The sequence below is a fragment of the Kwoniella bestiolae genome, chromosome 1, assembly GCF_000512585.2.
Source record: "Kwoniella bestiolae CBS 10118 chromosome 1, complete sequence".
NCBI lineage: Eukaryota > Fungi > Basidiomycota > Tremellomycetes > Tremellales > Cryptococcaceae > Kwoniella > Kwoniella bestiolae.
The window spans coordinates 3712141-3723582 of record NC_089241.1 but is presented as its reverse complement, the minus strand read 5'-3'; the positions used below and the strand labels follow the sequence as shown (position 1 = coordinate 3723582).

Below are 11442 nucleotides of genomic sequence, written 5' to 3'. Positions count from 1 at the left end.
TAGTGAGATTCGTTATCTTCCTGCTGAACAGACGTCAGCTCCGGCTGCCCGAACCAAGCTCGTCATCTATTAACACCATGATGTAAGATTATTCGGAATACCTCTGAAAGCACATACACCTGCACGCTACATTGTGCGAGAAATGGCGAACGCCGAAAAAGCACGACATCACATCGACCAAATTATCGCACTGGCGCGGAACCAAAAAAATCCAGCACGACACCACCAGATCAAAATTTCGGAATACCGTCGTTCTCATTGTTTCATTCTTTCTTTGATTCTTCATATCAGATAATTTCGTTTTTCCTTCTTTCGTTAACTCAATCTAAGATGGTATCATCATCACACCATGTCCTCAAGATGTAGCTTTTACGAACGTGCTCATCCCCTCCAAATTCGGAATATGAGCACCATAAGGCTCATCTCTCGTCATTTCCTTCTTCCATTCTTGGACTTAGATCATTAAGGGGGATGTCACCATCCCTTGCACGCCATCGATCTTCGTTCGCCGAATATCCACTAGCACCACTAGCATCTACTGGAATCTTTAGCTTCGTTCGTCGATCCTGTTCGATCGTGCCAGCCTTCTTATCGGGAAGACGTGCTAATCACGCAATCCAATTCAACGCAACCTTGAGTGTCTTCCTTCTCGTACCTCTCAGATCTGCCAGCCTCTCTCTCTGCTCCACACCCATGCACATGTCTCTCCATGTATCTCCTCCCAGACCACACCACACAACGGCTCCATCTGCTCGTATTTGCTTCTCCACCGCGAATTACGATTCCTGAATGGGCCAATAACAAATCTTACTATCTCTCTTTCCCTCCATCCTTTTAGGTTGTTTGCTCTTCTGCTTTCGATGTCGAGGGGAAGAGCGAGGGAAGGTCAGATTACATCTCTAGTTTATTAGTGTCGGTTCTTGTTGTATTATCAATGTTATACATCATTTTTACTTGAACTTGGATTACTACCTTTCGTTTACTATCGAAGGCTATTGTATCTGTTATCAGATGTAGATACCGGTTTTGATTATCACTGATCTCGCTATGACTACTAATGTGTCCGTGTTCTCATAAGAATGATTATCGTTATCATCAGGAATCAAGATGTATCAGACGGCTAATCATTGTTTTTAGTCAGGTCATACCTCAACATAGTTTGATAGACTTCTTTGTTCTCTAGGATGACCTTCTCTCCTCTCTCCCCTCTCTTCCACCTAGCCTTTCTCAAGACCATTTCCTCTCTTACCACGGGAAACGAGTCAACTAAAAGGCATATATCAACCTCGATCTCTCTTACTACCAGCTCATCATGCTGTGAAGACAAATGGGATCTTTTTCGCTATTTTGCCTCTTTTTTCATAATCCTTCTTGACGGTCTTACCGTCTTCATCGTTTCGTTGATTTCAATGAAGGAAGTATATCTTGGTAGAATACGGACATCTAATCCCACCACACATCAGCTGTACAATTATGTCGCGTATCGAATGAATTTACGTGTGGTATACATCATGACTTGTATTTGTATCGTTATATTCAAAGGAAAGGGTTATTTTCTATTTGACTATACAAGGACCAAAACTTACGATCTATGCGTATCTATTTATCTGACAAATGACAAAAAGGTTGAACAGAATACAAGAATCAAAATCAAAATCGAAAACAGATAGAACAACTCTACACATTTCACCTCATACACCCACATCCCATTCCCGTATCCTTTCATCCTCCGCTCAGTCCTGCAAAATATCTCATCGACCAACGACCTAATACCAATCACAATCGCAATCAGCATACCGACTGTTCATCAAGCCATTAACGTGGTCATTACTCACCTCCAACGAGAACCTCCCCACGACCCTCTCATCCCCCTGCCCTCTCTCTACAATCCTAATTTCCACCTCCCCCCTATCCTGTTGACGGGGTACCCCCCAAAGTTCCCCATCTTCAAAATGCAGCCATTCAGGCAACTCCACCAACTTGATAATGATACTTCCACCCTTCTTCAAACTGGGTAATCGCTTTTCCACAAAGGCAAGATACTCTACCTCGCCATTCCCACTTGTCGAATTGGTATTGTTTGACGAACTGGAGTTGGAGGGGGTGATAGATAAGGGTGGGTAGAAATGAAATGGTTCTGATACGCCCAACAATATCCTCTGAGGAGAGGTCGTTATGGTCCTTGCTTTCGATTTCTTCTGGGAGTTCTTGGAAGCGGTGGAAGTAGTTGATGGGAGGGTCGGTAATGCGGGAAGAGAAGGTAGACTACTGGGTGGAGAGGGGGATCTCCCCTGAGTTGCGGGTACTCCATTTGTACTTGACCCACTACCGGGGACAGGGGCAGGGGCAGGTCGGACGATAGCTCGAGTGGGAGGTTGGGGTAGAGGACTCTCAGGAGGTGGACTAGGCGTAAACGTCCTCTGACCTGGTATACCTATACCCAGACCTATACTCGTACTTGACGCCTCGACCACGGCCGAATGACTCATACTCTGTCGATTACTCCCATAATGCTCCACCTCGACTTTCCGCTGTTTACCAAAACTCACAAGTCGGGAATGCGTAGTCATAACTGGACTAGGCACCCCTCTATCCGAAGCTGCCGACCCCGCCCTCATTCGCTCGGTATGACTACTAGCCAAACTCTCCGTCGCGGGACTATCCAATGTCCTTCTCGCATCTATCCTAGAAGCAGTCTGGATGATCACTCCCCCATTGTTCAGATCTAGATCCCCCGATAGGGAGGATGTCTCGGTATGAGCGAGATCGCTATCCGTAGGGAAATGGATATTATCTATACTGATACCTTCGTTCTCGGAGGTAATCGATCCGATAGGTGATCCCGCTCGTTCTCGTTCATGTTCCCTCTTCAGGATCTTACGTGACATGGAGGATATAGCTGATGAGGTGGATTTTGAGGAGGAGGATATAGGGATATTGGTAATTTTGAAATCTGCTCTTTGGGTGGGTGCATTCGGATCAACAGCTATCGAGGAATGATGGGTTCCTGAAGAATCCCTTGAAGATCGTATACTACCATTCCGACTTGACTGACCCTCTGGACCTGGCGTGTCCCCCGTCGTCCATATAAATGGAGGCTCGGATTCCCAGCTCGCCCTAGAGCTCTGGATAGTCCTATTTCCCACTGTTGAGTTTCCTCCATGGCCGAAGCGCGAATCGGAGTCTTGCGTCAGGACGGTTGATCTGTCTATTGATAGGTCGGAGCGTTGTGATAATTTTGAGGAATTCTGGGACCGGTCGATCTGGCTTCCTGAGATGTACGATGGCGTACCTCCCTCCTCTGATCCAGAATGAGAGTAGGTGGACGATCGCTTGACGATCCCCGCTTGGTCCACTGCCGCTGCCAGCTGAGCTTGGAATGCTGCGTTTGATAAGCTCGGCATGATGATGGGGTTGGATATCTTGGGTATGATCTTTGATTTACCGCCTTTACCGAAGAATGGGTTGGTCATGAATGATTTCTTGATCTTGCTTCCTGTTGAGCCCTTTGAAGTGTTACTTCCCATCCTTAGATGTGGGATTACACCGTGTTCCCCTCCACCCCCTACGACAGTTTCAGAAGATCCTCCGTCGATACGACCGAGAACCAGCATCTGGGTGGTAGCTGGATCGCCACCCATCTTCTCTACATATTCCAATGCGGGCGTCTCAGCAGCTTCATAAGACCATTTCCCATCTGCGCCTTCCTCCTCGATATTGGGTGATCGATTGAACTCCCTCGTTCTGGCTTGAGATCGCTTACGTCGGAATTGGACCAAGAGGAATAATAACAGTAGGACACCGACCAGAGAACATACGATGGCTATGGCCGCTTTTGTGCCCATTGATAGACCGTGAGAATGCATGTGCGGGTGGTTATGAGCGATAGTAGAGTTATTGGAAGAGAGGGAGAGCGTCAAGATGGATTTGGAGTATGCGTTGGTATTGAGATCTTGGGCACGTAGAGTCACTGTGACCGAGTCGTAGGATGTATCTTCCGGTGGTGTACCGCCTAGAGTCTTTTGATCGGAAGAGAGAGAAAGCCATGAGGAAGCTTCCCTGGGATCGAACGAGGCAGTAAGGTTCATATTGCCTATTGATGAGTTTCTAAAGTACTGAGCCAGGGAGATGGAATTGGGTTTACCTATCTCCATTATCTCAGGTTGGGTTTTATCGGACGTAAACAATGAAGGATAAAATGCCATCTTCAGTGTGGTATTGAGTGTATCCCCGTATTTATCCGCCACGTATAATGGTAGTTCGCCATTCTGTTGATTGTTCGGTGGTGTTCCGTATATACTCATATTCGCTGGGTTATAGCTTGACCACCCAGCTGCACTGGTATCAACCATTACACTAGTTAGATCACTAATGTTGATATCTTCCTCCCCATCTATACTCAACCCACTCTTCAGAAGCCCTTTCAAGCTTATATCGTTGTTATAACCCATTGTCATATTCACCACCATCGACTTGGCAAGTGTCAGCTCATGCGCTGAGATGACTATCGTAAAGCTCTGTTGGATATCCGAGTATCCCCACACGTCCGATCCGGACAATACCACTTCGAATACCGTCCGTCCATCGAGATCCGTGATGGAGTATGGGGTGATTCCATCAAACGTTACAGTCTGATTATTGAAGCTTAACCAAGGGGGTAGAGGCGATCCATCCACGAGTGAGGCAGAGTAATATACTCTAGTGGGAGCGAGGAAAGTAGAAGGGGTGAATCCAAGGGAGAAAGACCAATTGGGAGGAACCCTCACACCAGGGTAGTATATCGATGATTTGCCATAAGGATAGGTAGAAGTTATGGAAGTTGAATCGGGTGAATTGAGTTGATCTTCAATCGAATGACCCAAAGTCAAATTACCGGAATGATCAGATACGCTGAGGTTGATATGATCGGATATAGTCGATTGACCATCTTGGGTCGTAGCTGTAATTTGGACTAGTCTGTTGCCTACATCGTCGGATGTCGGACTGCCGTTGAATGTTCGAGTGGTGCCGGTAAATGAGAGCCAGGGGGGCAGGTTGAATGCTGTGTATGTGAGGGACGAGGAGGGTGAGAAGGTCGAGTCGGAGAACGTCCATTGGAATGGTTGGTCTACTCTGGCGACTGGGGGAAATTGCTGAGAGAGGGGATGGGAGATGCTTAGTCCGCCTATGGAGGCTGCGAGGATGAGCGAAGGAAGGAGTGTGAGTAGGGTGATGAGGGTTGAGGGGAACATTGTAAGGCTGTATGTATCGTATGATGGGCTATGGCGGTTCGGAGGTGATAAGGCGATAATTGATTTAATTTAACTGTTAGCTCTGACTACCTGAACCGCCTGAAGATTTGGAGCACTCACCAGACCGCCCTTTTAGGTTTGCTTGTTAACCCACAATCTATAGAGTTGAAGCCGATGACGACCTCACCAGGGCCGTTTAATATGTAAGTAACAATGAGTCGGCCAGCGAGAAGCAAAAGAGCGAATAGTAATGCAAATGAATCAAATGTATGAGGAAAGAAACGGTAGACACCAAGAAGAAAGAAAGAAGAAAGAAGGAAAGGGAAAGAGAGGATCATATCCAAGTCAGCAGCGCAGAGGTAATGCATGTACTCGATTCATGATGATCATGCAGGAGATAGGCGATCTGCATGAAACAGAAAAGTAAACACGATGATGCTGGAATGCTGAATAGGCGGAATTGTAATTTGGGCCAGTAAGTTGACAGTGTTTATCGATTCAATAGAATGTTTGATTTGACCGTTGAATTAGGATTACAGCTGGTTCTGTGGGTTTAGCCATTCATTCTTCTTCAGGTTATGTGCTCACCCATACTGGGGATCCGAGACAACGAATGTAGAAAGTAAGCTTAATCAGCATACACGCGACTCGCAGGTCTGCAATGGTCTACTTCTGCACAGAACTTCTCATGAGGGGATGGCTCTTGCTATAGTGGAGCAAAGTTACGACAACGTGATGCCTATGTCATGACCATTTGGACAAGATGCATCCTTTTATCACTCGTAGTCATATACAACGATCCTATAACAGGTAAATCAGCGACTGCTCTCCTAAAACCTTTCCCGGTTGTCCATATATTCTAGGTATTCTGAGGCGGCTTACTCACCGATGCCACTATCTCCTCAAACGTCCTAATCAGCATACAAGCCTCCACCATCGCCCTCAGCTCGATCAACGTCTTCGTTCCGTTCTCCACCGGCCTGTTCAACCTCAGGCAAACCTTTACCCATCCTCCAGCCATCTACCTCATCCCTCATAGTCTCTAGCTTGTGAATTAAGATCTTGCCTACCGATCCGATACCTGATCCAGACTCGTCTTTGATCTTGTTTATGGCGTCGGTGAATGCGCTGGAGAGGTGTCCGAAGGTATCGTTGAATACTTGGGGCTACGATGCACCGTGAAACATGTTAGTTGCGTACTAGAGAAGCAGAAGGAAATGAGAAGGGCAGTGGTCGACTGAACTCACGTTACCAAATACGCCTCTGATATCGCCATGGTGGTCTGGTGCGCCTGAGCCTGGCATAGACCCTGGAGCGGCAGGTTGACTGCCTACTTCTGGGAATACCTGCGAGCCCCGTCATTAGCACGATACGATGTTACCTATCTAATGTGCCAATATGACTTACTCCTGCTGGATTCTCACTAGTTGAGTACACATGGAATGTCAGTAAACTCTACACTATACGGCATTCGACCTGCTCGTAGCTCACGCGGTAGGTTCGGGTCCTTGGACGTCGTTGTTCATCAACCCGATGTCATTGACTCTGCTCTTGTCTGAAAATACTCCCTGTCAGCTACCGGTCTTGGTCGAGTTCGAAGGAGCTGACTTACCTTCTGAGGTTGATCCTGAGAGAGACATCCTGTATTAATTTCTGTTTCTTTGTGTGATTGTCAGTATAAGATGAATGGTTGACTTGTAGACTTGAAGAGATTCATCAAGATAACATTATTAACTTTGATGAGTACTACTCTGATACTCCCAACTATTACTCGTACAAGATGCATCCTGACGTCACTGAGGTATGGAAAAAGAGTTGTGTTACGTAAGGTTATGTGTGCCCGGCGGCGACCTCCGGCTGGCCGGGTAGGTTGCTTCGTCATGACACGTCTATTCGGGTATCAGACCTCAGACGAGCTGAGCTGTTGCTTTCATATCAACCTAGGGCGACTGTCTTCAGCTCATACCCATAACACTCATAAACAAGCTTGACAGTGAAAGCTAATCATCATGTCACTGAGCCCATCGCAGCAGGAAGCGCTCCAGCAACTGTTGGCAGTGACAGCGTCAAACACTCCCGGTCAGAAAGAAAGGGACGAGAGGTTGTTAAGGGAGAACGGGTGGAATGTGCAGGTGAGACAGCAACCGTCTCCCTTTTCCTTCTACCCCTCCCTTTTATTTCCTAAGTGAGAAGCTCACCCAAATCAACCATAACAGGCAACAGTCGAGCAAATCTTCTCACTAGGCAGCTCAGCAGCCGACGTACCCAACGATACCACCTCTTCGACCCGTTCTTCCCTTAGTGGTTCGGGTTCTAGACCTATAACATCAAGGTTGGAAGTTGAAGATCACCCGCTGCTTCCACGTCAACCTGTCGGTACGAGACGATTATCCGGCTCTCAACGATCACCTCGATCTCCTAGATCTGGGGGACCTGGTACGACAGGTGTAGGGTTGGGATTATGGGGATTGGTCATTTGGCCGGTATCGATTGTTTGGGGGATCGTAGGTGGGATATGGTATTTTATCAGTGAGTGTACCTTCTCCAAATATCAAGACCAGGAGTGAAGTATTGATTTATGGTGATAGTCCGCACGTTCGTGCCTTTATCACTCCTCCCCCGCCTGCCCTCATTCCTTCTCCCTCCCTCCCAACCTTCTTCGTCAAGCAACATCCGACCAGCTCAAGATCCCACAACGACAAGTCTTCGATTCATAAGGGACCTCGAGACTATCACTCGATGTTCCTCCTCTCAAGGCAATTTACCAGATTTCTACATCGGCCCATATAGAGAGTTTGTCCAGCATTTAAGGAAAGAAGGGAAATTGGGTCTGGTGATTGTTGTCAGCGGGGAACATGAGAATGACGAGGAGTTCAAAAAGGATGTATTGACTGATGAGGAGTTTGTGAGGACGCTGAAGGAGAAGGATGTGGTGGTTTGGGGAGCAGATGTGAGTAGTAGGGAGGGCTATCAGGGTGAGTGGAACCTTCCTACTGTCCTACTCGAAGGTCAATCGTGACCATAGGCAGTACGAGCTTCACTCCTCCACTGTCGTGGTATGCAGATGTAGAAAGCAGCTTGGAGCTGATGACATATCTTTTCATCGGATGCGTAGTCGCCCAAACACTCCTTCTAACCACCTACCCCTCCCTGACCTTCCTTTCCCTCCTCCCAGTCCCAAACTCTTCCACACCAAAACTTACCATCCTCTCCTCCCTAAGCGGCTCGCCATCGACAACAACAAGCACGTCCAACATCCTCCAAACACTCACTACCACAATCTTACCGCGTGTCACTCCCTTCCTGAACCGACTCAAGCGAGAGAGACTCTCACTGGAGGAAGCGAGACATCTGAGGGCAGAGCAGGATAGGGCGTTCAAAGAGGCCGAAAGGCGGGATAGGGAGAAGATGGAATTGCAAAGGCAGAAGGAGGAATTGGAGAGACTCAAAGTTCAGAGGTTGGAGAAAGAGAAGGAGGAGAGGGAGAGATATAAGGAGAATTTGAAGAGTTGGAGGAGGTACGCTAAGAAACATCTCTTACCTTCTATCTTATCCCACGGAGCAGGGGCGGATACGGTCAAAGTAGCCATTAGAACGCCGTTGTCTTCCGAAAGACATATCAAGAATTTTAGAATCTCCAACTCGACGTTGGACTTATTCGTCTTTATCGAGACGCTCTTAGTGGGTGACTCAGAGGACCTTGATGTCGATTCCCCTCCAGCAGGATTTGAGGATGATAAATTGGAGAATATCAATTGGGGATTCGATATCATCACGTCTTTCCCTAGGAAGGAGATCGAACCTACCTCTGTTAATGGGGAGGAGTTCTGGAAGATCATCAAGAATGCTGGTGGAGTGTTGTTTGTGGAGAGGAAAGCTGGCAGTAATTGGGGTATTGAGAGTGGCAATGGGGAGGACGGGGAGGAAAGTGATGAGGAGATTATTGAAGATTAAGCATTTGGCTGGGGCACGACGAAGAGAGTGATACCCACGCGCTTTCCATCATTATCTTTACTAGCATATCACGTTACTTGTTGAACAAGATGGTCAGATGCATTGTATTCTATTGTATTGCACGAACATTCGATATGTTTCAGTATATTACAGCACACATTGTGTGTTGTATCATAATTAATAAGCGAATTGGATGACGATGATCAGAATTAGGAGATGCACCAAGATGTCTGACAATCACCACCACTCTCTCAAAGTCGGCCACAAATCATACTTTCCTACTCAACGCTACCTTCTTCATATCCTCGACAGTACGTTCCACCCCACCCACATCGATACCCCACCACTCGCCTGCCGTATGGTCTCCCTGAATTTTCAGTTTCTCAAGGAAGCTTCTAAGCGCGGTGAAATTGACGATTTGTTCGGGCAACTTCCATCAATCACCATACCATACCATCTATCAGCCTCATTACTCAGATGTTCTCGAGAATGCAATTCAGCTCACCTGGGTTCTCTCTAAGCCTGAAGTGTTAGGTACCACCCAGAAATACGTAAATCCTACTACCTCCTTCTCACCGCCTAGGTCTTGAGGTTCAGCGGTGTAATGAGGTAATCTGAATTTACGCGGTTTGGTAGCGTCGAATGGGTCCATGGGTAATTTCGTAGCTTTGAGTCGCTTCTTGGGTGACTTTACAGAAGCAGGATTTATTGGTTTGGTATCGTCGTCATGCTCAATCTTGACAAGCTGTTCAGGTTTTTCGAGTCTCATTGGTACCGACGGATTATTATTTGGAGGAGGCGACGGTGGAGAAGAAACATGATCATCCAACTTTTCCAGCTTGACTGTAACTTTCACTTCCGATGTACCCGATCCCAACGTTGTATGATCGTCCATCTCCATCTCCTGCTTCACTTCGCTTACTTCGCTCTCCAACGTAACATCTTCCTCATCTTCTTTTTTGATGTTCGTTGACAGCGTTGCAGTCTTCTTCACCACGCTCTCATACACATCCCATATTTTCTTACCTACAAAACAGACTATCTTGGGTTTGTGTTTCACAAATTTCGAAGTGAGGTTGAAGACGTTTAGACGCATTTCAAGAGTTGATAGTTCCGATTGCTATCATGATCCCGAATTTCATAAATTAGCCGTAGGTGGTGTGTTTGGTGTTCTCGGATGGACCTACCTCCGAGGTCGGTCGATCAACGAGGTTGGTCTCGCGATTAGACTGAGATCAGCGGATTGCCAAACTTGCTGACAAGGGGTGTAGACGAAACGACGTACAAGACCGTACCCATACTCTAGCATCAAGTGATCTTCCGTAGGATCCAATAATCTAGGTGTGAGGCCTAAAATCAAGCGTAAAATGAGGAAACATCAGATCGGTTGCTTGAATATGGGACAAATATGGGATGATAATGGGATCCACCTGATTGATGGAGTGATCTCTGCGTTGTGACCAACATTCAGCTCCCGATCAATGTGCGTTAAGATTCCTTGGATAGACACTCACCCAGAACTTGTTGGTGGGATGTGAGAAATGATGTCCCATCGTGGATGATCTCTTGCCTAGATTCAAATGCAAATCAGGTATATCAGTTCGGCCGCGTATGAAGGGGGAGAAGGGTTGTAGAGCTAACCAGGACTAGATCAAATTCACTTCATGATCAGCTGTCATGTCTCTCCGTCAAGAATGGGGATACCAGCTCACTTTATACCGCAGAATACGACTATCGTTCAACCTATATCAGCATACTTCGTAGAAAGATATCGCTCGAAAGCAAACTTACTATCCAGGTCCTTTTGAAGCAGATCGTTGACAGGTCTGAGATGCTCATACAGCTCTGGCGGCGCATATCCCCTAGGTGCTTTGGCTTTCACTTTTCCTTTCTCATGTGATTTCTGCTTCTTCTTCTTGACTTCCTTCTTGTCGGGAGTTCTTGCTGATTCCTCATAGTCACTCCCGTCGTCACCAGCGTCAAAATCCTCATCATCTGCCATAGAACTCTTCCCTCTCTTTCTCGGTGTGGTCTTCCCATTAACAGTCGCCGTAGTCCGTTTCGATGGCGAGGTAGGAATCTCAACCACCGGTATTCTAGCCTCCGAAGGCGATGTCTTCAGTCTAGATGGTCCAGCAGCTTTACTGGGGGAAGTCGAATGGGAGGAGTAAGCGTACTTTGCTAAGCGATCTGCGAAAGCCTTAGAAGCTGGACTCGGGATACCACTTTCTCCGTTCATTCTTGTTCAAGCTGGTGG

At 47.0% G+C, this 11442-nt stretch overlaps 5 protein-coding genes across 5 annotated transcripts; 1 reads left to right on the top strand and 4 right to left on the bottom strand.

Moving 5' to 3' along the window:
• Positions 1-1751: 1751 nt before the first annotated feature.
• I302_101405 (uncharacterized protein) lies at positions 1752-5231 on the bottom strand (the record flags this gene model as incomplete). The annotated part of the gene is made up of 2 exons (XM_019186790.1): positions 1752-1766; positions 1836-5231. 2 exons carry the CDS (start codon positions 5229-5231, stop codon positions 1752-1754), a joined length of 3411 nt encoding a protein of 1136 aa, XP_019049668.1.
• Positions 5232-6142: 911 nt separating this feature from the next.
• On the bottom strand, positions 6143-6871 carry I302_101404 (uncharacterized protein; the record flags this gene model as incomplete). The annotated part of the gene is made up of 5 exons (XM_019186789.1): positions 6143-6397; positions 6479-6577; positions 6639-6654; positions 6723-6786; positions 6844-6871. The coding sequence occupies 5 exons, from the start codon at positions 6869-6871 to the stop codon at positions 6143-6145; spliced, it is 462 nt and encodes a 153-aa protein (XP_019049667.1).
• Positions 6872-7240: 369 nt separating this feature from the next.
• Positions 7241-9185, top strand: I302_101403 (uncharacterized protein; the record flags this gene model as incomplete). Its single annotated transcript, XM_019186788.1, has 4 exons — positions 7241-7363; positions 7448-7760; positions 7820-8206; positions 8347-9185. The coding sequence occupies 4 exons, from the start codon at positions 7241-7243 to the stop codon at positions 9183-9185; spliced, it is 1662 nt and encodes a 553-aa protein (XP_019049666.1).
• A 268-nt stretch (positions 9186-9453) lies between these two features.
• I302_101402 (uncharacterized protein) lies at positions 9454-10738 on the bottom strand (the record flags this gene model as incomplete). The annotated part of the gene is made up of 6 exons (XM_065869286.1): positions 9454-9615; positions 9691-10305; positions 10373-10402; positions 10471-10535; positions 10616-10634; positions 10700-10738. The coding sequence occupies 6 exons, from the start codon at positions 10736-10738 to the stop codon at positions 9454-9456; spliced, it is 930 nt and encodes a 309-aa protein (XP_065725358.1).
• An 83-nt stretch (positions 10739-10821) lies between these two features.
• On the bottom strand, positions 10822-11424 carry I302_101401 (uncharacterized protein; the record flags this gene model as incomplete). The annotated part of the gene is made up of 3 exons (XM_065869285.1): positions 10822-10831; positions 10898-10916; positions 10977-11424. The coding sequence occupies 3 exons, from the start codon at positions 11422-11424 to the stop codon at positions 10822-10824; spliced, it is 477 nt and encodes a 158-aa protein (XP_065725357.1).
• Positions 11425-11442: the final 18 nt, after the last annotated feature.